Source organism: Anabrus simplex, chromosome 3 (assembly GCF_040414725.1).
Source record: "Anabrus simplex isolate iqAnaSimp1 chromosome 3, ASM4041472v1, whole genome shotgun sequence".
NCBI lineage: Eukaryota > Metazoa > Arthropoda > Insecta > Orthoptera > Tettigoniidae > Anabrus > Anabrus simplex.
Window position 1 is genome coordinate 114,089,647 of NC_090267.1, and position 25,241 is coordinate 114,114,887.

The 25,241-nt window shown below is 43.5% G+C and overlaps 1 protein-coding gene across 3 annotated transcripts in view; it reads left to right on the forward strand.

The window, feature by feature from the left end:
• The window catches only part of LOC136866048 (protein lethal(2)essential for life), a 132,319-nt gene that overhangs the window by 58,993 nt on the left and 48,085 nt on the right, over window positions 1-25,241 (forward strand). The window contains exons 2-3 of one of the 3 annotated variants that reach the window (XM_067142680.2): window positions 16,610-16,714; window positions 18,186-18,366. In XM_067142680.2, coding sequence (XP_066998781.1) covers window positions 16,610-16,714; window positions 18,186-18,366 — 286 coding nt within the window. Of the gene's footprint in view, window positions 1-16,609; window positions 16,715-18,167; window positions 18,367-25,241 lie in introns of all 3 variants that reach the window. The other 2 variants (XM_067142682.2, XM_067142683.2) reach the window with 2 other exon arrangements.

The window sequence follows — 25,241 nt, forward strand, 5'->3', positions numbered from 1 at the left end:
TTAGTAGAGCAGCCGCTTGCATTGCGTTGGCGGGAGCGCAACTCGGTGATACCAACATAAGCGTTGCATCTAAACTCCATGATATCACATGCAGCGCGTTGTTGTTATTATTGTCAGCCCGTCGTATGCTTGCCGTGCCCATGTCACTATGCGTGTTGGTATTGTAACGACTTGTGTTTATGACAAATATGACGAAGCTGTATAAAGGAAATATAAAGAAATATAATGAAAATATAAAGAAATATCAAGGATTTTGACCTAAATATTTTCATTTCTTTGTATTTCTTTGCCCACAACCATTTCTATTTAAAAGATGCTCAAACCATTTTCAGATAGTACCCCTCACCCATGACATAATTTAATGTACCCCCATGATTTAAAAATTCCCTAAAAGGCAGGTTTAAAACTATGAGTATCTGGCAAGTTATTAAGACGGATTTTAATTTATTAAAACAGTTCTTTTAAATACATCATCTAATTAATATGGCACGGTTGTTCAATCAGGAAAACATCGGCAGCGAAATCGGAAGGTGCTGAGCAAGTCGTCACTTGGTTTGGATCACTTAACCGTCAGCTTACATTCGGATAGGTAGTGGGTTCGAACCCCATTGTCGGCAGGTCAGAAGATGGTTTTCCGTCATAGACCAAGCAAATGCCGGGGCTGTATCTTAATTAAGGCTACGGCCGCTTCCTTCCCACTACTAGCCCTGTCCTATCCTATCATCGTTATGAGACCTATCAGTGTCGGTGTGACGTAAAGCAACTTGTAAAAAAAAAAATCGGAATCGGAAGATTGTGGGTTTGGTTCTCCCTGGTGTTATGTACTTGAAATCTCTTCGACATATTCTGTATTTATAATCTACTAGTCGACTCTGAGTAATAAATTGAAAGTCTATTTCAAGTCAATGAAGTACACTGACTGACAGAGCAAATGCAACACCAAGAAGGAGTGGTTCGAAAGGGATGAAAGTTGGGGAAAAAACAGAGACGGCACGGACGAATAATTGATGTTTATTTCAAACCGATATGCAGGTTACACAATGCGCACGGCATCGACTCAGTAGGATGTAGGACCACCGCGAGCGGCGATGCACGCAGAAACACGTCGAGGTACAGAGTCAATAAGAGTGCGGATGGTGTCCTGAGGGATGGTTCTCCATTCTCTGTCAACCATTTGCCACAGTTGGTCGTCCGTACGAGGCTGGGGCAGAGTTTGCAAACGGCGTCCAATGAGATCCCACACGTGTTCGATTGGTGAGAGATCCGGAGAGTACGCTGGCCACGGAAGCATCTGTACACCTCGTAGAGCCTGTTGGGAGATGCGAGCAGTGTGTGGGCGGGCATTATCCTGCTGAAACAGAGCACGTAGCGGTGGGCATTTAACGTGCCTTGAATACGCACTAGAGGTGACGTGGAATCATACGCAATAGCGCCCCAAACCATGATGCCGCGTTGTCTAGCGGTAGGGCGCTCCACAGTTACTGCCGGATTTGACCTTTCTCCACGCCGACTCCACACTCGTCTGCGGTGACTATCACTGACAGAACAGAAGCGTGACTCATCGGAGAACACGACGTTCCGCCATTCCCTCATCCAAGTCGCTCTAGCCCGGCACCATGCCAGGCGTGCACGTCTATGCTGTGGAGTCAATGGTAGTCTTCTGAGCGGACGCCGGGAGTGCAGACCTCCTTCAACCAATCGACGGGAAATTGTTCTGGTCGATATTGAAACAGCCAGGGTGTCTTGCACATGCTGAAGAATGGCGGTTGACGTGGCATGCGGGGCTGCCACCGCTTGGCGGCGGATGCGCCGATCCTCGCGTGCTGACGTCACTCGGGCTGCGCCTGGACCCCTCGCACGTGCCACATGTCCCTGCGCCAACCATCTTCGCCACAGGCGCTGCACCGTGGACACATCCCTATGGGTATCGGCTGCGATTTGACGAAGCGACCAATCTGCCCTTCTCAGCCCGATCACCATACCCCTCGTAAAGTCGTCTGTCTGCTGGAAATGCCTCCGTTGACGGCGGCCTGGCATTCTTAGCTATACACGTGTCCTGTGGCACACGACGACACGTTCTACAATGACTATCGGCTGAGATATCACGGTACGAAGTGGGCCATTCGCCAACGCCGTGTCCCATTTATCGTTCGCTACGTGCGCAGCACAGCGGCGCATTTCACATCATGAGCATACCTCAGTGACGTCAGTCTACCCTGCAATTGGCATAAAGTTCTGACCACTCCTTCTTGGTGTTGCATTTGCTCTGTCAGTCAGTGTATTTTAAAATACAGTAATTACATACAAACAACTGAAAGTAATATATTTTATTTGCTTATAAGCTAGCCAGCATAAACACATGTTTTCCAACTTCGAAACACCATGTCCCCCTTAAGTACTTGCTAGATTGATTAATGCTGTCCATTATTATGACTGTTGAAAGAATCTTGTAGGCTGTGATCGTATCGAGAACGGCAAGTTGAACATTCGCCAACTACATTATGACGTATCGAGTTCAAAGCAAGGATGGGAAAATATTTTGCCTAAATATTTCCACTTCCTTATGTTTTCCTTGCCTAGTTTCCCCTTCAGATTTTCACTTGAAAGCTGTTTACGTAGCCCCCCAAATTCTCGAACCACAGTTTAAGAATCATTGATTAAAAACCGACGAATTGGTCTTGCGCTTAGGGTCGCGTAGCTGTGAACTTGCAGTCGGGAAATAATGGGTTCGAATTTCACCGTCGGCTGCCCTGAAGATGGTTTTCCATGGTTTCCCAGTTTCACACCAGGCAATTGCTGGGACTGTACCTTAATTAAGGACACGGGCGATACCTTCCCAATCCTAGACCTTTCCCATCCTTACGTCGCCGAAAACCTTCGACGTGTTAGTAGCATTAATCAAAACCTCAGCATCATGTTTTGCTGCTAAAGGGATGTTGGAGGGTCCGTAAATACTGGTGCTTGCATGACGGATCTTACAGTTATGCCTATTCGTCAACCCTGTAACAGTACAGCGGTAAGGAAAATCCAACTCTGGAAGGACCCAAGAAAGGAGATTTTTGGAGATATACTGACCCGCAGCACATGCATTATGAAGAGCGAGAATGCCTTGACAATATTCACACAATATTACACCTTCGATGACAGAACCTTTCCGGTCAAAATTCTAAGCTAAAATATTTCACATAGGAGGTTTTGTCCCGGCAGCGACGATATGTCTGCCTGTCCGTCTCGCACGCTGATTGGATCCTCTGAAAGCAGCATCAAAAAGCATCCATCAAGAAGTAATAACAGGCATATGGATTTTACTTCAAAGGGCATTTAATATTAACTGGGAGGCAGCTAAGACTCATACCTTTCTCTTAGATATGTTGAAATTTGTCAACGAATTCAAACCCAGCAGTCCATTAAAGAGCACCGCCTGACTCGTTGGCTGAATGGTCAGCGTACTAGCCTTCGGTTCAGAGGGTCTCGGGTTCAATTCCCGGCCGGGTCGGAGATTTTAATCGCTTCTGATTAATTCTTCTGGCTCGTTGATTGGGTGTTTGTGTCCGTCCCAACACTCTCCTCTTCATATTCAGACAACATACCACACTACCAACCACCACAGAAACACGCAATAGTGATTACATTCCTCCAGATAGGGTTGGCGTCAGGAAGGGCATCTGGCAGTAAAACAGGACCAAATCCACATGTTCGACGCAGTTCGCACCCGCGACCCCACAGGCGTGGGAAAATCGGTAGGAAAAGAAGAAGAAGAAGAAGAAGAAGAAGAAGAAGAAGAAGAAGAAGAAGAAGTCCATTAAAGAACACCCTGAGATGCGGGTATACCAGACTATGATATTTTGAATATATTACCGTAATGTGTGTAGCGAGGTACAGTTGTCATCCCTGACGAATTCCAGGAAAAGGACTGATCGATCAGTGGATAGGGTTCACACATTGCCTGCCGCACGCTGCTTGCTTCCTTCCACGAAACGAAGGGAATGTCCTCTTCCAAGTCTAGACGAACACGATACCTAGGAGTATGTGTCTGTAACTGGGTTCGTGTTTCGCAATGTCGAAATCAATATCTCGGTGTTTCATGTTGCGCTACGTCTGAATGGAAATAGGAGCTTAACCTCGGAACAGTATAATGCTTCTTAGAAATTCAAGTACAACTGTTTAGCTCAGAAGAAAATACACCAAATATGATCCTACCATTTCCATGAATGCCTAGTCGTTATAACCTGTATCTGCGACTCTCAGAATTATTAAGAACCTGATTCTGAAAATATATTTTTAGCAGACGGGTCGTTGCTTAGGCTATTTCCGTGAATGTGTAGTCGTTGTAACACGTATCTGCGACTCTCAGAATTATTAAGAACCTGATTCTGAAAATGCATTTTTAGCAGTCGTGTCGTTGCTTATAGCCAACTACATCTACTGGACTTAAACATTAGACAGAGGGACTAGAGTATGTAAGATTCGTTGACTACGTTCGCTGGATGTTGAAAGTGCCTCTTGTTGACTCTTTCCAGCAACCTAATTGGTTGGAAATCGTCGACTGTTAACAACGAAAATGTGAAAAAATACAATCGGTCGAACTACAACTCCGGAGAAGTCTGATGCAAGTCTTTCGAGTCAACAGGGGGCTGTACCATAATTATTTAAGGCCACGGCCGTTTCCTTCCCTCTCTCCTATCCCATCGTCGTCATAGGACCTATCTGTGTCGGTCCGACGTAAAGAAGCTTGTAAAGAAAAAGAGTCTTGAAATAAGCAACCTGCGCGTATGTCAGGATGGGGCCCCACCGAAGATGAAATGTAATGTTGAACACCCAGTCCCGGGGACAGGCCTGACCCCTCGGACCAAAGGCCATCATATAACCAGTTCGCCACGGAGCCGGATGGACAAAAATTGCTAATGGGTTATTGAACAATTCGCAGACTATTGGGTTAGGACCAGAAGCCAATAAGTTACCTCTCGTGTGAACACTAATCAGTAGGGGCTGATGATCACGCGACTTTACACCTTATAAAATCAGTCGTCCGCCTCTGTGGTGTAGTGGTTAGTGTGATTAGCTGCCACACCCGGAGGCCCGGGTTCGATTTCCGGCTCTGCCACGAAATTTGAAAAGTTGTACGAGGGCTGGAACGGGGTCCACTCAGCCACGGGAGGTCAGCTGAGTAGAGGTGGGTTCGATTCCCACCTCAGCCATCCTGGAAGTGGTTCTCCGTGGTTTCCCACTTCTCCTCCAGGAAAATGCCGGGATGGTACCTCACTTAAAGCCACGGCCGCTTCCTTCCCTCTTCCTTGTCTATCCCTTCCAATCTTCCCATCCCCCACCAAGGCCCCTGTTCAGCATAGCAGGTGAGGCCGCCTGGGCGAGGTACTGGTCATCCTCCCCAGTTGTATCCCCAACACAAAGTCTGAAGCTCCACAACACTGCCCTTGAGGCGGTAGAGGTGGGATCCCTCGCTGAATTCGAGGGAAAACCAACCCTGGAGGGTAGACAGATTAAGAAAGAAAGAATAAAATCAGTCACGACTACTTCCATGATTATCAGTTGACTCGTAACCATGACGACTAAATATTTTTTCTCTGTCACCTATGTTTGCCATTGAAGGACTTAAACAATTCTAAATTCGTGACTAACCCCGTTATCGTACAGTAGCTTGCACCGTAAATTATGTCCGGCTCCATGGCAAAATGGTTAGCGTGCTGGAATTTGGTGAGAGAGGTCCCAGGTTCGAAACCGGCAGGGTCCGGAATTTTAACCACCATTGGTTAATTTCGCTGGCACGGGGGCTGGGTGTATGTGTCGTCTTCATCATCATTTCATCCTCATCACGACGCGCAGGTCGTCTACGGGAGTCAAATCAAAAGACCTGCACCTGGCAAGTCGAACATGTCCTCGGACACTCCCGGTACTAAAAGCCATACACCATTTTATTTCATTTCACCGTAAATTATATAAATATATATAAACTCTTGCAAACTTGGTTTTGAAAGAGTTCGGATAAGGGATTCGCGCTTTTTGAACTGAGTCCTGATCACCGAGTGAGTTGGCCGTTACGGTTAGGGACGCGCAGCTGTGAGCTTGCATTGGGAGATAGTGGATTCGAACCCCACTCTCGGCAGCCCTGAATAAGCCTCTCCGTAGTTTCCCATTTTAACATCAGTCAAATGCTGAGACTGTACCGTAATTATTTAAGGCCACGGCCGTTTCCTTCCCTCTCATAGTCCTTTCCTATCCCATCGTCGCCATAAGACCTATCTGTGTCGGTGCGGCGTAAAGGAGCTTATAAAACAGGAGTCCTGAACCTTTTATATTTGTAATAATAATGTTATTGCTTTTACGTCCCACTAACTCCTTTTTTGACGGTTTTCGGAGACGCCGAGGTGTCGGAACTTTTCCCGCCGGAGTTCTTTTACTTGCTAGTATATCTACCGACACGACGTTGACGTATTGGAACCCCTTCATATACCTCCGGACTGAGCCAGGATCGGACCTGCCAAGTTGCGGTCAGAAGGGCAGCGTCTCAACCGTCTGAGCCGCTCAGCCCGGCTTTCTATGTTCGAGTATTCTCGTTGATGAGTCCCATATGTTGACCTCCCAACGTAAATGTATGACTAAGTAATAACGCAGACGATTAAAAATGACTTAGACACAAGAATTTAACGTAACTAATTGCTGAAAATGACAAAATCAGAAGGCATTTTTTAAAACAAGTCCGCCTCTAGTGGTTACCGTGATTAGCTACCGCCCCAGGAGGCTTGGGTTCGATTCCGGGCTCTGCCACGAAATTTGAAAAGTGGTACTAGTTTTGGAAGGGGATCCACTCAGCCTCGGGATGTCAACTGATTAGAGAGGGATCGATTTCCACCTCAGCCATCCTCGAAGTGGTTTTCCGTGGTTTCTTATTTCTCCTCCACCGGGCGAGTTGGCCGTGCGCGTAGAGGCGCGCGGCTGTGAGCTTGCATACGGGAGATAGTAGGTTCGAATCCCACTATCGGCAGCCCTGAAGATGGTTTTCCGTGGTTTCCCATTTTCACACCAGGCAAATGCTGGGGCTGTACCTTAATTAAGGCCACGGCCGCTTCCTTCCAACTCCTAGGCCTTTCCTATCCCATCGTCGCCATAAGACCTACCTGTGTCGGTGCGACGTAAAGCCCCTAGCAAAAAAAAAAAATCTCCTCCAGGAAAAATTCGGGATGGTACTAACTTAAGGTCACGGCCGCTTCCTTCCCTCTTCCAGTCTATCCCTTTCGATCTTTCCATCCTCCCACAAGGTCGCTCTTCAGCATAGCAGGTGAGGCCGCCCTGGCGAGGTACTGGTACTTCTCCCCTGTTGTATCCCTGACCCAAAGTCTCAAGCTCCAGGACACTGCCCTTGGGGTGGTAGAGTTGGGATGCGCAGCTGAGCCCGTGGGAAAAACCAACCCTGGACGGTATTTGGATTACGAGGAGGAATAAGAAGGAGAAGAAGAAATCATTGTTGGATCTTTCTTCAGATTATCCGCACTAACGGATTATTTCGATATTGAGAGAATTTTCGAATGGAAAAGAGAGATGAGGCATCAACCCCCGGAAATCACCTTCCTACACAAACAAAGAGTGTTATGTGGTCCGTAGAGGGAATGTTGATTGCGTTTTCCCGGAACTTAAGGCTTCTAGGTGCCTAAATATAGTAAGCTGATCTGAAAACTCCTACGATAGCAAGTTTCCTTTTAAACCGAAATCTGTTGCACTCCGAGTTGCGCGGTAGTTGAAATACGTACTTTTTGTTCTTTTTTAAACCCAAGTCAGTGGGCTGCTATAGTAGAATATCCATTGAAATGCGACAAATAATAATAATAATAATAATAATAATAATAATAATAATAATAATAATAATAATAATAATAATAATAATAATAATAATAATAATAATCGTATGGCCTCAGCTATTCATGTCAATTTCGACATTCCATTTTCTACTACTAGATGGCAGAGAAATCAGAACTTAGTGTGGACAACCTATGGCTGAGTTTCGATTAATTTTGTCGGGTAAACAGCAAATGGCAAGACAAGGAGTGGTTGATGCAAACAAAATACTGTAACTCTTCTGGATGGTCGCCCAGGTGAGAATTCATACTTTTTAACGTGGACCGTTTAGTCTTTTCTGCATATTAATAACTTCGTGTGGCTACTGCTAACCTGGAGCAGCACTTGTAAGGCAGGCCCTCCGACGAGGATGGGCGGGATCTGCCGTGTATAAGCAACTGCGTGTTATTGTGGTGAATGATAGTGTTGTGTGTGAGTTGTAGGGATGTTGGGGACAGTAAAAATACCCTGTCCCCGAGCAAGGGCAATTAACCGTTTATGGTTTAAAAAATCTTCGACTCGACCGGCAATTGAACCGGGGGCCCTCTGAACTGAAGTCGACTACGCTGTTCATTCAGCCAAAGAGCCGGAAGTTTTTTGAATAAAAATATGCTCTAGTCGAAGAGTAGCTTGATATGGTTGATTGATTTGGATCAAGAAGCGTTAAAATCATCCTGATATAGCCTACCTGGAAAAAGTGCTCCGATCTCCCCAACGTTTTAGTTATCGAATAAAGATAGGGCACCCCTTAAGGGCTCCATACTTGGGAGCATGTTATGTCAAGTACGAGGCCTCTAGCTGGTTCGGTCATTGCTTCCAGTTGTGCATGCCTTCTCGATTTCATTTTTTTTTTCTTGGTTAAATTTAGTTCTCTTGCAACCCCTCGACATTAGATTTGCGAATTCTACGGAGTAGTTCTCATTCCCTTCGAGGCCCACCCATTCCTTTTACCAATACTTACATTTTCACAGTGTCGACACATTTCCATTTTCTACTCTGATTAGTTTATTTTCTTTTTTTTCTTGAAAGTTGCTTTACGTCGCACCGACACAGATAGGTCTTATGGCGACGATGGGACAGGAAGGGGCTAGGAGTGGGAAGGAAGCGGCCGTTGCCTTAATTAAGGTGCAGCCTGGTGTGAAAATGGGAAACCACGGAAAACCATCTTCAGGGCTGCCGACAGTAGGGTTCGAACCCACTATCTCCCGAATACTGGACACTGGCCGCACTTAAGTTACTGCAGCCATCGAGCACGGTGATTAGGGTTAAGAAGTAGTTATCTAGTTGCATTTCTCCTTGAAACAGTAACCGCCACCATCTACACAAGAAAGGGAGAAGCCACGAATGACAGGACAATAAGACTCCTTACACCTAGAAAATGAAATGCCGCCGAGATCGGGAAAAGGACAATGAGTTGACCAAAGGAGGGCAGACAGTGAAAGGATGACAAGAAAGTTGACATAGACAGTGTATTCTGTGCCATCGTGCTGTTCTATAAATTGTTTGTGAAATAGGTCTCCCTTTTGTCGCTAGAGGAAGTACTCGCAGTTAATAATAGTGACCGAAATATTTAGAGTAGCAAGACATACTGGTCATGTAGTGCTCAATAATGTTTTGGTGTAGTTATTTCTACCACAGCTCATTTGCATTCATGAATTATAATTTGCGTTAGTATTTATTGACGTAGTTCTTTTAAAAAAAGAGAGTGGTGAGTTTTGAGATGGGTAATATATCGTTTGAACCACTTACATGGATGAAGCAGGTGGTTTCACACTGGCTTTCAAGGCCCAAGGTCACTAGATCGATCTTGGATTACGTAGGTGACGGCTAATGGTGTTCACATTCCTTTAGCCTTGTGTGGGCAATTTTATTGTAGCCTAGCGCAAGACTAACAGTATGATCTAGCTTTATTGCGGCACTCAATTATTATTATTATTATTATTATTATTATTATTATTATTATTATTATTATTATTATTATTATTATTATATTCATGCTTGGCGATACATCATTCTGAATAAAAGTTAACTGTGCGCATTATCGTAATAAGTGGGAAACATAATAAATCTCATCAGATTCTCCGTGAAGGCGTAAGAGATATTCAATTATCAATAAGAGTTAGTTGAAAAGAAGGCCGTCCTCGAGGCTCTCGATTTTCCCATCGGGAGTGATGCAGATTGTAATACTTGTACGGTATTATCTCAAATTGTACGACCTGTGATGTAATTATGGTGTGATGTGGCCTCCGAAGAGGACTGGTGTAGGTCTTTCTAGTTGACTCCCGTGGGCTACCTGCGTGTCTGAGTGAGTGAGTGAGTGAGTGAGTGAGTGAGTGAGTGAGTGTGTGAGTGAGTGAGTAAGTAGTGTGGTGATGATGATGACGATGGTGATTAGGTAGGCAGAGGGTGAAGACAGAACAATAATCATTAATCATCTTCGTGATATCGCAAGAACAAGAATTAAATCAAACTTAGCTAGACACAAAAACACAAATATTGTATCTAGAGTGACAAGGAAAGAAGGACAAACTATTTATTCTTCTAGTATTTATATATATGAACAGGTTATTACGGAAACAAACCAAGGAACTTGATAATAAAAAATAATTCAGTAATAGCAATGCGATATAGTAAGTATACAACTTGTAGACTGCCGCCATGTCAAAAGCACCAGTCCGGAACATTTATAAGTAACGCTTTCTTTGATTAACTTGTTTGTTTTCTCCTAGGAGTAGTATTGTAATTATTTGTCTTATAACCCTTGATCTCTATCTATTTTAACTTTGTCTGTAAAATAGTTGTACGTATAAGCAGTGGATGGGTAGTTTGAAAAGTTTATCTTCTTTATAAAAAAATACACGATAGTTTTCCGGTTCGAGGAAAAATGTCACCATCAAAATGCTGGCAGGCAGGACAGAAGAGATGGTGTTATACAATTCCTAATCGCTAGATCGCGTACGAAAACCATGAGTTCAGTTCCAAATTTCCTTGGCTGAATAGTCAACATGACGACCTTCGTTTCAGAGGGTACCGGGTTCGATTCCCGGCCAGGTCGAGGATTTCAACAGCTCCTGGTGAATTTCTCTGACTCGGAGACGGGGTGTTTGTGATTGTGTTTGTCTTAAATGTATCAGTTACATCATGCAAAGCAAAGCAAAGCAAAGCAAAGTCACCTCCGTACAGGCCATCAAGGCTCTTGGAGGAGTGGAAGGTAAAGGCTTCCACCATTGTTAACCTCAGCATGTGATGGGGTAGAGTGGTTAGCTCTACGCCCGGCCGCCTTTGCCCTCAGGAATTAAGTTGGTACTCATTTTTGGTGTAGGCTGAGTGAACCTCAGGGCCATATGCACCTCCGGAAGTGGAAATATCGTTTCTTAAATTTTACGACTTCCTGACGGAGATTCGAACCCACGTCCTTCCGGGCGAACCAAGCACGCCTTTACCACCTCGGCCAGGCAGCCCCTAGTTACATCATGCAAATTCAAAATTAACAAAAATTATACATAGTAGTAAATGGCATGTGTTTCATTATATAAAGACAGTTGGCTTTACGTTACACCAACACAGATAGGTCTTATGGCAAGGATGGAACAAGAAAGGGCTAGGAGTATATAAGAAGCAGCCGTGATCTTAATTGAAGTACAGCCCCAGCATTTTCCTGGTGTGAAAATGGAAAACCACATGAAACAATCTTCAGCGCTGCCGACAGATGGGTTCGAACCCACTATCTGCTGAATGCAAGCTCACAACTACGCACCCCTAACAGCACGGCCAACTCGCTTCATATACAATATAAAGAATAAGAAATTCAAATTGAGGCTGGCTGCATGGTCGAACAGGATCGAAAGCCAAACAAACAAACAAACATTAAAATTTCCAAACCTCACCGTGGAACTCATAAGCAGTGGCGGCCGGAGCAAATGGGGCTGGGAGGGCTGAATGCAGGATGTTTACGAAGTCCTTCTGTATTATCGCTGGCAGCTTTTGCAGCTAATACTAATTTGCAGAGGACGTGAGTGTGATAAACGGTACATTTACGGTATTTGAATTAAAATATCCTAAGAGGCGTGTAGCTAATGTATTCTACCACAACGAGCTATATTGAATTACAATGAGCACAGCAAAGCAAATTTTCTTCTCTTTCTAGTCTCTTTCTTTCAGATTACGTGTATGCTCCGAATAAGGAATAGTGTTCTGGTAGTGTATATAATAGGGAGTATCAACTTTATAAGGAGGTAGAGACGCGTAGCCTCACTGTGATGACTTATTTAATTGGTAATACAAAAGCGATGACGTCAGTCGACTTTGGATATTCCATAAAAACCGAAATGGCGGTCCTTTTCTGTCCTTCAAGGTGATGCTGGACCACATCCAGTCTCAAGGCTGAATTCTGGGCGTCGCACCATATATCACTAAAACTATAAAGTAAAGGACCTGGTGGGGGTTCTTGACTGTATTAGTTAAGATGAGTCACCTGGTAGGTGCATGGTTAAGGAGTGGGCATGACAAGTTTCAGTCTCCCACTCATTGCTAAACAGACTTGAAGGTGAGTTAAAAAGGCCGTTGTTGCATGTGCTCCGGCAGAGTCGTGTGTATCACATCCCCAAGGAGAAGAGAGATGTCTGTCTCGCGCTCAGTGTATTGGTGTGTGAGTGTGACTCTTAACTGTAGTTGTTGTAAATGGCCAGTGCTTCATGCTGCTATATCTCTGACAGTGGTATTTTCATCTTATCTTCAAAGTGTAAACTTTAACACTTAATACTCACAACTCACTTAATCCATACTTGTCTCTACGTTACATTAGTATCGTATGAATATCAATCGATACATTGGTCTAATTTGAAATATTTGTACTAATATTATAAAGAGACAACGTTTGTACTGTTGCCCGGGCTAATCTCAAGAATTAATGGACGGATTTTGATGAAATGTTCACCAAGATAGGCCAGTAGCGTACTTTTAGTAACTGAAACGTTATTTGTGAATAAGTTTGAATTATCTCGTAATTGATGATAGCCAAATACTAATTTATCGAATATAGTTACATCTAAGATAACATTCTATACGACGTGTACTAAACTTTTCGATACGTCACGAAATGTTACATGACGTTTAATTACAGCAATCACAGCCATTTTCGTACAGGCCACGAAAGCCCTTGGAGCGTACTAAGTGCGATATAGTGGTTAGCTCTATCCCCCAGTCGCCTTTGCCTCCAGGAATAAAATGAACGTGGTACTAAGTTTTGGTGTAGGCTGTGTGAACCTCAGGGCCATGTGCCGCTCTAGAAATCTCGTCTCTAAATTTTTCGACTTGCTGACGGGGAATCGAACCCACGTCTTTCCGGATGAACCTTTTTTTTTAAAATTTGCTTTACGTCGCACCGGCACAGTTATGTCTTATGACGACGATGGAAAGGACTAGGAGTGGGAAGAAAGTGGCCGTGGCCTTAATTAAGGTACAACCCTAGCATTTACCTGGTGTGAAAATGGGAACCCACGGAAAGCCATCTTCAGGGCTGCTAGGAATGGGGTTCGAACCCACTATCTCCCGGGTGCAAGCTCACAGCTGCGCGCCCCTAACCGCACGGCCAACTCGTCCGAACCGATCATGCCTTTACGCTTCGGGTAGGCAGCTCCCAACGTAGTTTAATGTTATCCTATACCTGATTTAAATGTGGTATTTATAATAGCCTACACTCGGTCCTTTTTATAACAATATGCTTTACGTTTCACTGACACAGGTAGGTCGTATGGTGACGATAGGGTGGGAAAGGCCTAGGAGTGGGAAGGAAGTGGCTGTAACCTTCAGCATGTGCCTGCTGTGAAAATGGCAAACCACGGAAAACCATTTTCAGTGTTGCCGACAGTGGGGTTCGAACCCACTATCTCCCGGATGCAAGCTCACGGTTGCGCGCCCCTAACCGCACAACTAACTCGTCCGTCACATACTCGGTCATAAAATTGAGAATGTCATGACGCTGACCGCGTGACATTCCACTATCTAGTTGGACATAGTCGTCTTGGGAGGCCAAGCCTCTTAATGAGCTGTAAATACATGCCGCAAGATATTTTTGGTTTGTATTCATAATACAATGTGAAATCAGTGTTTACTTAAGTCCTAGCTGGCATTGGTCATGCTCATTAGGCATAAGTGCACGCAGCTTGACTTCAGCCATTGTACAGTATCCGATCTTGAGGGCATTAAAGGGCGAACTATGTTTGTTAACACATTCAGCTAACTCGGACAAAAGTGATCGGTTATATTGTAACGTGAGTTTCACAATATTCTTGATAGTTTTTGAGTTTTGACTACTGGTATGTTAATTGAGATGGTTTTAACATGAAATTAATGTCTTAGTTTACAAAATCTGCACCTCTCCATTCCAGAGGAAACCAGGAGAGAACCACCTATGTAACTCTTAATAAGTTTAGTCAGTTTCAATAAGAATCGCACGTATTTCCGAAGTTGTATATGCCTCCTTGTGGATGGCTGCACGATAGATCTCACAAGTGTGTGATGACGTGAGACATGAGAACATTTAGGCCTACTCAGCCCGTGGTATAATAGCCATGTTTTCGTATCAGCATGAGCCTTCAGTGCTTTAGCATGGTTTATGAAATGAAATGAAATGGCGTATGGCTTTTAGTGCTGGGAGTGTCCGAGGACAAGTTCGGCTCGCCAGATAGGCTACAGGTCTTTTGATTTGACTCCCGTAGGTGACCTGCGCGTCATGATGAGGATGAAATGATGGTGAAGACGACACATACACCCAGCCCCCGTGCCAGCAAAATTAACCAATTATGGTTAAAATTCCCGACCCTGCCGGGAATCGAACCCGGAACTCCTGTGACCAAAGGCCAGCCCGCTAACCATTTAGCCATGGAGCCGGATAGCATGGTTTATAATGTAGGTGAACGTTTGTAGCCATATTCGTATCCATGAAGGCCGTTGGAGGGGTGGTAGGTAAAGGCTTCCACTATCCGTAACCTCGGCACTTGGTGAGGTAGAGTGGTCAGCTCTACGCCGGGCCACCTTTGTCCCCCGCCCCCCCCCCGGAATTAACCTAATGCTCATTTTTGGTGTAGGCTGAATGAATCTCATGGCCGTATATACCTCCGAAAGTGGAAATCTCGTTTCTAAAATTTTACGACTTCCTGACGGAAAATCGAACCCTCGTCCTTCCGGGTAAACAGAGCACGCTTTACTACCTCGGCCAGGCAGCCCCTGCGTAGGGGTGTAGTCGCTCAAAAACAACGATTGAGCGCATGGTATTGTACTGTATGTTCCTCGCATTTAATATTTTGTCAAATTTAATTGTATTTAATATACAACGATCAGAGTGGCTTCTGGATAACTGTGGCTTCAGCTCTATAGGTCTGCATTCGGGAGACAGTGGACTGTCCTGAGAATGGATTTCCGTGGTTTTCTATTTTCCTCACTAATGCGAATACCAGGACAGTTCTTTTTATGGGCCACGGCCGCTCCGCTCTCATCTTCTACGCGTCATCCTCTAGAAGGCCCGCCGCGCTGTGCCCCATCAGGGTTTCGAATTTTTTAAAATCAGAAGTAGTCTTTCTTTCTTTCTTTCTTTCTTTCTTTCTTTCTTTCTTAATCTGTTTACCCTCCAGGGTTGGTTTTTGCCTCAGACTCAGCGAGGGATCCCACCTCTACCGCCTCAAAGGCAGTGTCCTGGAGCGTGAGACATTGGGTCGGGGTTACAACAGGGGAGGATGACCAGTACCTCGCCCAGGTGGCCTCACCTGCTATGCTGAACAGGGGCCTTGGGGGCGGGGAGGGATTGCAAGATGGGAAGGGATAGACAAGGAAGAGGGAAGGAAGCGGCCGTGGCCTTAAGTTAGGTACCATCCCGGCATTTGCCTGGAGAAGAAGTGGGAAACCACGGAAAACCACTTCCAGGATGGCTGAGGTGGGAATCGAACCCACCTGTACTCAGTTCACCTCCCGAGGCTGAGTGGACCCCGTTCCAGCCCTCGTACCACGTTTCAAATTTCGTGGCAGGGCCGCGAATCGAACCCGGGCATCCGGGGTGGCAGCTAATCACACTAACCACTACACCACAGAGGCGGGCAATCAGTAGTAGTAATTATTATTAAAATATAATTCACCTCCCAAGTAGATACAAACCCTGTAGATACTCGCAACGAACATTATATCTATACGTATAATTGTTTCTGGGAAACGTATACCTGCGAGGAACTTACACAATACCTTGCCCTCATCATTATTCTTTTTTCTTTCTTTCTTTTCATTTTTGAGCGACTGTACACGCAGATTGTCAAATTCCTAATTCTGTTGTTTCATTGTTCGACAAGAAGCACGGAAGTGTTCTACATATTTTATTATTTAGATATACTTTATTACCTGTAAAATATTTCTATCTCCGTGGAAAGAATATTTCTCTCGATTATATTGAATAGTAAATTGAATGCTATCGAACCGCTTCGGCATTATTCAGTTACTACATTTTCTTCCAGTAGCAACATACGGTGATAATCATTAAACCGATCATTGAAAACCTATTCGACGAATATGATTATTATACACCAGTTGTTAATTGGACTCGTACAGTATATGGTATTTCTTTTTAGACTTACAATGTATTATGATTGACAGATATGTCGGATATCGATTCTTTATTTGATGTATTCTGTGTAGTCTTTATCATGAAGCACTGGTGGTATTGTTGTAACCCTGCTTGCTTTGCTTGCCTGCCATCTAACCTTGTGTGCTAACCCAGCAGCCGGCACTCCCACACAACCGAGACCAAGTCCTCGTGGAAGGAGGGCACCGACCTGCCGCCAACAAGGGGGGACTTCCCCGGCTTCTCTTCGCAGTTCAAGAGGTGCTGGATACTCATCTTTTTTTTCCTACACTCACTCCGCACCGCCCAGGTGGCTGCACTGCACAGGTTCTTAGGCTATGCACCTGTGCACTTACTGTGTACACTTCCCTAGCCCAACAATTCCTTTCTCATGTTTTGATCCACTTTCTTCCACACCACTGCTTTATCCACTGCCGTGTTTGTTTCTTCTTTGTTTCTACTTCCTCTGTCGTCTCCGATTTCATACCTGTATCCTGTAGACCTGATTGCCCGCCCTCGCACTTGCATTACGTTCCTCCGTCACGTCCATTTTGTCTCTCATTTCATCCTTGATTCTTCTTCTTAATCGGGTTACCCTCCAGGGTTGGCCTTTCCCTCCGACTCAGCGTGGGATCCCACCTCTACCGCCTCAAGGGCAGTGTCCGGGAGTTTCAGACTCTAGGTCGGGGGATACAACTGGGGAGGATGACCTGACCAGTACCTCGCCCAGGCGGCCTCACCCGCTATACTGAACAGGTGCCTTGCTGGGGGAAGGGATGTTTGGAAGGGAGAGACGAGGAAGAGGGAAGGAAGCGGCCGTGGTCTTAAGTTAGGTACCATCCCGGCATTTGCCTGGAGGAGAAGTGGGAAACCACGGAAAACCACTTCTAGGATTTTTGAGGTGGGAATCTAATCCACCTCTACTCAGTTGACCTCCCGAGACTGAGTGGACCCCGTTCCAGCCCTCGTACCACTTTTCAAATCTCGTGGCAGAGCCGGGAATCGAACCCGGACCTCTGGGGGTGGCAGCTAATCACACTAACCAGTATACTACAGAGGCGGACCTATCTAGCTGTACTTTCCCTTAAAACAATAATCAGCAATCCCATCACCTCTAACCTCTTTATCATCTGTTTAATCATACGTTCTCTTGCTTGCTCGATCCCTCCCATATTATACGTGGAAACGAACATTCTTTATGAAATCACTTGTTTCATTTGTATTACAGGATTACCAATGCCATTTTAATTTTATCGCTTTTCGTATTACATTTCATTTATCGTCGATTTTTATACGTCCTTCTTCTTTTTCTTTTTCATCTACTTTCTTGAAACTCCTTATACTCTTAGACGCCCTTCAATCATACGCCCATCCTTGAGCAATGTTCTTTTCATCCCACAATACCAATTGTCTATTTCCAACTATCTTTGCAGTGGATATGAACACCATAGCTGCCTCCTTTAATTGCCAACACTTCTTCCAGTTTCCCTCATTTTACCTTGTTACCGTACCATTCTGGAGCCTGTACTGTGCAGTCTTTGCACTGGCGTGGTGTGGCTTCTTTAATACAACATTCTGGTTCGTAAGATACTAAAATCTTCTCTGTTCTGTACAAGTATTTTGGTACTTTGGTTAACAATACAGTAGCAAGAATAATACTTCCTGGAATTAACGAATGTGATTTTTTTCTAAACCGATGTCTAATCTAACTTAGTCCTTCCATTACATACAGCACGACGACCTCGAGTGCGCACGATGCCAACCGGGGCGGAGAAGTGCGCGGGTGGCTGGAAGGTCTCAACTCACCGCTCATCCAGGAGGACGGAGAGAAGAAACTTTTGAAGCTGCGCTACGACTTGAGCCAGTACAAACCTGAGGAGATCGTTGTCAAGACCGTGGACAACAAGCTGTTCGTGAGTATTGTCTCTCTTATTCAGTCTCTATTATTTTTAGCTGTACACGAGTAATTTCGGAGCCACGCAGCTGGATCTGTCCAAAAGCAGCGTGCATAATATGGGCCCACTATATTTAGATAACTTAGCCGTAGTGACATTTGTCGGTACCGCTAACAAGTTGCCTATATATAAAGAAAACCAATATAAAATAATCTATAAAACAGTCACTAAGGTTTAAACTTGTATAGGATGATTTTGACCTATAACATCCGCTCGTACAATCTCATCCTTCCTCCTACTTCAACAGGCTACATCAGTAGAGTCTGACGTAGTTTCCACCTTCTTACCCCAGGCTGTTATATAATATTCCATCCTTTCTGTCTGGCCATTATAGGGCATCTGTAGTTTTCTTCCTATCCTAATCGTATTAGATTTGCGAGGCCGTCGAAACTCTTCCTCTTAAATTAACGTTACGCTGGGGATATAATAATAATAATAATAATAATAATAATAATAATAATAATAATAATAATAATAATAATAATAATAATAATTTAATACTCATTGGAGCTAAAGGTCTGGAATGGCTTTAGCCTCCTTGGCAACTTCTGCTCCGATTTCTCTATCCCTTGTTTTAGTTCGCATTCTTCTAAATCCTATATTTCTCAGGTCCTTGTACATTATCCAGCCACCTGGTTCTAGGTCTGCCCCTCATTCGATTTTTTCCTGGTTTCCCCTCGAAAACCTTCTTGACCATCCTACCCTCTTCCACGCAGTTGGTCTTCCACTGCTGAACAGAGTCTTGGAGTAGCGTGCCAATCCAACTGATGAGCCCAAATGGTACGTCTGGGCGAAAGTCCGCAAACGCTCACGGCCTAACCACCCTAAACCTGGTTCTATTCCCAAGATTTTAAGATCCTACCCTCTGCCATTCTTTCCAAATGGCCTAGCGTCGCAGTCTATCATGTTTAATTTCTGACTTCACATCGGGGTTATTGTATCGTTCTCTCTCGGTTGTTTTTCACTCTCTGAAATCCACTATCATTCATTGGACCATTAATTTTTCTAAGTATTTTCTCTTCATATCTCCTTACTACTACTATTATTCTACGGTTTGCTTTACGTCGCACCGACACAGGTAGGTCTTATGACGACAATGGGACAGGCAAGGACTATGAGTGGGAAGGAAGCGTCCGTGGCCTTAATTAAGGTACAGCCCCGTACTTGCCTGGTGTGAAAAAGAGAAACCGGGGAAAACCATCTTCATGGCTGCCGACAGTGGGATTCAAACCCATTATCTTCCGACTGAAAGCTCAGAGCTGCAAATCCCCCCTCGCCCCCTCCCATCAGTTTCCTTAACAGTTCCTCACCTGCATAGACCTATGCCACTGTTCAGGTCTCTAAACCATACATCACTTCAAGGAATTAGCTACGGTTAGCGATGAAGGAGACATGGGTGCCAACCAATCTCACAAGACTGCTTCAGATGACGCAAAGAACAGTTTGCAAGGCAAATGATGAAGGTAAATTATGAACAAAAGAAGAAAGGACTACATATAATAATAATAATAATAATAATAATAATAATAATAATAATAATAATAATAATAATAATAATAATAATAATAATAATATCAATTCAGTATGGCTACTACATTCTGATACAACCCGTTTAAGGCAGACTCCGGTGACGGTGGGCGTCGTCTATCGTGACAAGTGAAGGGCGTGTCATTGTAGTGTGTGATTTGAGTTGCAAGAATTCTTGGGACAGAACAAACGCCCAACTCCCATGCTACGGAGGTAACCATCTTTGATTAAAATTCGATGACTGGGCTGGGAACCGAACGCGGAATACCCCAGTCCGAAGACCAGAACACTAACGTTTAGTCACGGAGTTGGACGCTATAGGCTAATAATACTCTCTTAGTTTTATCCCCTTACGTTGACTGCCACTACCATTACCACCGCTGTCTATTTCACGCACTACTTTCATTCCAAAATTATACACACGTTCATCAGAAGGCCTTCATTACGTAGGCAAACCCACACAGCCGAGGATATTTCGCGTACCACGATTCAGCCGAATGCCTACGTAGCCTTCATATACATTTGATATCAGGTTGTGAGCTCTTATTAGTGTTGGTCTTTTCCTCCAATTAATTACCATTCACAATAATACTGTAACAAATCCTCTGTCACGTCCAAAATTATTAGAAAACTAGCTGTTGCCCACGGCGTCACTCGCGAGGTTTTCGTAATTTGATAAAAATGATTTGTTCCTCGGTACTGCTCTAAGACATCTGAAAATCCCTAAAGTATAAAAACTCACCGAAAAATTGCATTTCATTTACTCCAGAACCTCTTTCTAAACCAGGTTTGCGGCATTGCCTTTTGGGGTTAAGATGACCAGGCTACTGGCAGAGCTAAATCAGGAACATGCGACATGGAACTCTACATGTGAGAAACAGTCCTCTTTAAAGTCGAAAAAAGAAGGGTTTCTTTATTTCTAAAGAAGATTTCAAATACCGATTTTCACGTCTGTAACATCTTAGTTTGTGAAATATAAGTATTCTCATAAAGAGAATTCAACTCCTCCTTCACTTATTTTCGATCTCCAGCTTAATTTCATTTTCCGAAAACAAAAAGTACGTATTTCTTTATTTTTAGAGGGGATTTCAAATACTAATTTTCACGTCTGTAAAATATTAAGTTTATGATATATACTGCAGATATACTCATTTTAAAAACTGCCCAACTCCTTGGCTGAGTGATCAGCGTTGATGTCTTCGGTTCACAGGGTTCTGGGTTCGATTCCGGGCTGGGTCGGGGATTTTAATCGCGGGTGATTAATTCATCTGGCGCGGGGACAGGTTGTTTGTGTTTGTCCCAACATTCTCCTCTTCATATTCACTCAACATACCACAATACCAACTACAATAGGGACACGCAATAATAATTACATCCCTACATACGGGGCTGGCGTCAGGAAGGGCATCCAGCCGTAAAACAGGGTCAAATCCACATCACATCACATCACATTACATTACATTACATTACATTACATTACATTACATACATATGTGTGTGTGCGTGACAGTTCGCACCCGCGACCCCACAGGTGTGGGAATAGTGGTAGAAGAAGAAGATACTCATTTTATAAATTCACCCGATTTTTTATTATTTCACCCCCTTAAGTGGATTTTCCAAAAAAAACTGTGTTCATTTGTTTTTTAAAAATTCCATGTACCATTTTTAACGTCTGTAACATCTTAAGTTTCTGAGGTATATGTATCCTCATATAAAGAATTCAACTCCTTCCTAACATATTTTTATACCCCCACATCACGCCCTCACCTCTTAATTGGATTTTCTGAAAACAAAAATTTGTGGTTTTTTTATTTTTAAAGGAGATTCCAAATGCCAATTTTGATGTCTGCACCATGTTAGGTTTTTGCGATATATTGTAGATAATCTCGCTGCTGTAAGCACACTGGAGCTAATGTTGGCATGGTTACGACAGTTCATTTCTTTATCCTATTCCTAAAGCGGGGGTAGTGTGGTGCCAATATCTCAATAACGGTTGATTTAGGGCCTTAAAACATGGTTTTCGGGTCCATAGGGCTTACCGAGTTTTGTTCTTTGCGTCGTGTTCTTTGTCTCGTCCTTGTACGACAAATTCGATATCTCCCCACGTCGCCTTCCCCCCTCTCTAATTATTTTGAAAATAAAATATCGCCTATAGCACTCAGGGATAATGTATCTTTCTATTAGTGAAATAATTTTTAGAATCGTTCCAGTAGTTCCTGAGATTAACCATTACATACGTACAAACTTTACCTCTTTATAGATTAGTATAGATGAATGCGTAGGCCATCTATGACAGCTGATGGCAGAGCTGTTGTGGATCCCACCAGCCTTAGGGCTGAGGACTGAACATACATACGAAGTTTTCTATCTCGTTATTTCTAAACCATTGGTAAGGAACTGTGGAAACAGTTAGATTACTCCTACGTAAATTTACTCACGCTCCTAACTGACTCACTAGTACTCGAGATTACATACAGTAGAAGTACAGTACAGTGGCATCTCAGTTTGACTACGATGTCGTTTCTAACCGAGTTTAGTCGTAATTATTCGAGTGTCATTAATAACGTCTTGATACTAAACATATATATGCCACTAGAAAACTATTATTATTATTATTATTATTATTATTATTATTATTATTATTATTATTATTATTATTATTAACAAAGCTACGGCTATGAAGCCATGTCTGCATTCGGAAGGCGAATGGGTTCGAACCCCACTGTCGGCAGTCCTGAGTATGTTTTTCTGTGGTTTCCCATTTTCACTTCCAAGCAAATGCTGGGGCAGTTCCTATTTATAGCAAACAGCCTATTCCTTCCACCTCTTTATCCAGTTACATTCACCATTACTCATTTCATCTTCACTAGCTCCTCAACTGAAGTTGGCGACAGGAAAGGCATCCATACGTAAAAAGATACCATAAAATCATATTACCTTAATCCTCGACCCCGTATCGGGAAGCTGGACTAAGGGGTTGACATATACATTTTATTGTTGGCAAATATATTACAAATGGGAGATATCCCGGTGGCAGTCATGCTTACAACGAAATAAAATTAAAACAGAATATTTTCAAAATACATCAGTTAAAAATAAACCGTGAATGACTACAAGGATGCTGAATTTTTACAATTTAGGCGATGATAACCGAAATATTAAAATTATTGTACAGAAAGAAAACACTTAATGATTTATCATTTAGGAGTAATATAAGTGATCATTTAAAATTGTCACCGAATCTCTTAAAATACAACAAAAAGCACACAAAAACAAAATACCGTATTGCAAGAACTTACACCAAAACCAGCAATTTCATGTAACGAAAGAAGAAGAATAAAAATAGTAGGTACATTAAGACAAGAAAAACATACAAGGTGAAGTTATTAAAATTTACTTACGAATAGTGTAACAATAATTCAAAGCAATCGCATAGAAATTCATTAAAAATGCTGAATATTTCTTCATTAGTGTTCTAAAAAATGTAGTTAAGATAATAGATATAGGGAATTTCGTGACATAATATTTTGTTTATTTAATCTATGTGATGTTAGTCTTGTGATTGTAGAGTATATGCACTCTTGGGAAAGAACAGTTCTCTTTTTGTCACTAACGAGGATTGCATTAATCTCCTATACTTCGGTGGCGCAAACTATACTGCTTATTCTACTGGCTGGAAAGAGTGTATTACCACTCAGACTATCACAGCATTCACTTTCCATGATTCGTATTATGCTCCCCTAATGTGGTTCATAAATTCCTGTTGTCCAGTAAAATTACTGTTAATCCTTTTCTAGTACGCACCAAAACGCACTCGAGTCCTGAATGTGATCACACTAAGCAGGTCTTTTAACTTATTTAACAAAGGGAGACAAACAGTGTCTAAGGTGACTACCTCAAAAATTATAGTTGTCTCGTCGAACATATCAGCGACAGTTGCGTTTTCCGCTGAACAGGACAAAATATATGTCAACTAACACGTGAGCTGCTGTATCAAGGACGTAAGGTTGAACAAAGTGGGTCAAGGCAGCATATAACTGGCTGCGTCAAGAGTGCAAGGTGAAGGCAATGAGTTCCTGTATCCCACCAGTTTTGCTTGATAATGATGATGATGATGATTATTATTATTATTATTATTATTATTGTCGGCCCCGTGGTGTAGGGGTAGCGTGCGTGCCTCTTACCCGGAGACCCCGGGTTCGATTCCCGGCCAGGTCAGGGATTTTTACCTGGACCTGAGGGCTGGTTCGAGGTCCACTCAGCCTGCGTGATTAGAATTGAGGAGCTATCTGACGGTGAGATAGCGGCCACGGTCTAGAAATCCAAGAATAACGGCCGAGGGGATTCGTCGTGCTGACCACATGACAACTCGTAATCTGCAGGCCTTCGGGCTGAGCAGCGGTCGCTTGGTAGGCCAAGGCCCTTCACGGGCTGTAGTGCCATGGGGTTTGGTTGTTGTTATTATTATTATTATTATTATTATTATTATTATTATTATTATTATTATTATTATTATTATTATTATTATTTAAAGGATCGAATATCGATGGAGTTGGATACAGTTAGAAACTCACGGGCACTAATGATCGATTCATCCGTACCACCTGCGAACAACAGTCCAACTCCTGTCATATTCCTACGTGTGGGTCAACCTCAGCTGAATTTCAGTCGCGTGAAGGATATCATCATGTCAACACAAAACGACCTATGATTTGAAAAGGCATGAAATCTTGGTGCATTTATAAAATAAACTAAAACGGCTTCGTACAAGTAATTTAAATACACTTAATGGAATAGATATCGTAGGCGGTACTTTCAGAATACTTCTTAAGAAGGTATCCATGAAGTCGAACAACGTGACATTCAGTTTGTCAACATCATGTGTCGAGAACATCGTCGTATTACTTATTTAAGTTTTTATATACAAAGTGGGCCGCCTCTGTGGTGTAGTGGTTAGCGTGATTAGCTGCCACCCCCGGAGGTCCGGGTTCGATTCCCGGCTCTGCCACGAAATTTGAAAAGTGGTACGAGGGCTGGAACGGGGTCCACTCAGCCTCGGGAGGTCAACTGAGTAGAGGTGGGTTCGATTCCCACCTCAGCCATCCTGGAAGTGGTTTTCCGTGGTTTCCCACTTCTCCTCCAGGCGAATGCCGGGATGGTACCTAACTTAAGGCCACGGCCGCTTCCTTCCCTCTTCCTTGCCTATCCCTTCCAATCTTCCCATCCCTCCACAAGGCCCCTGTTCGGCTTAGCAGGTGAGGCCGCCTGGGCGAGGTACTGGTCATACTCACCAGTTGTATCCCCCG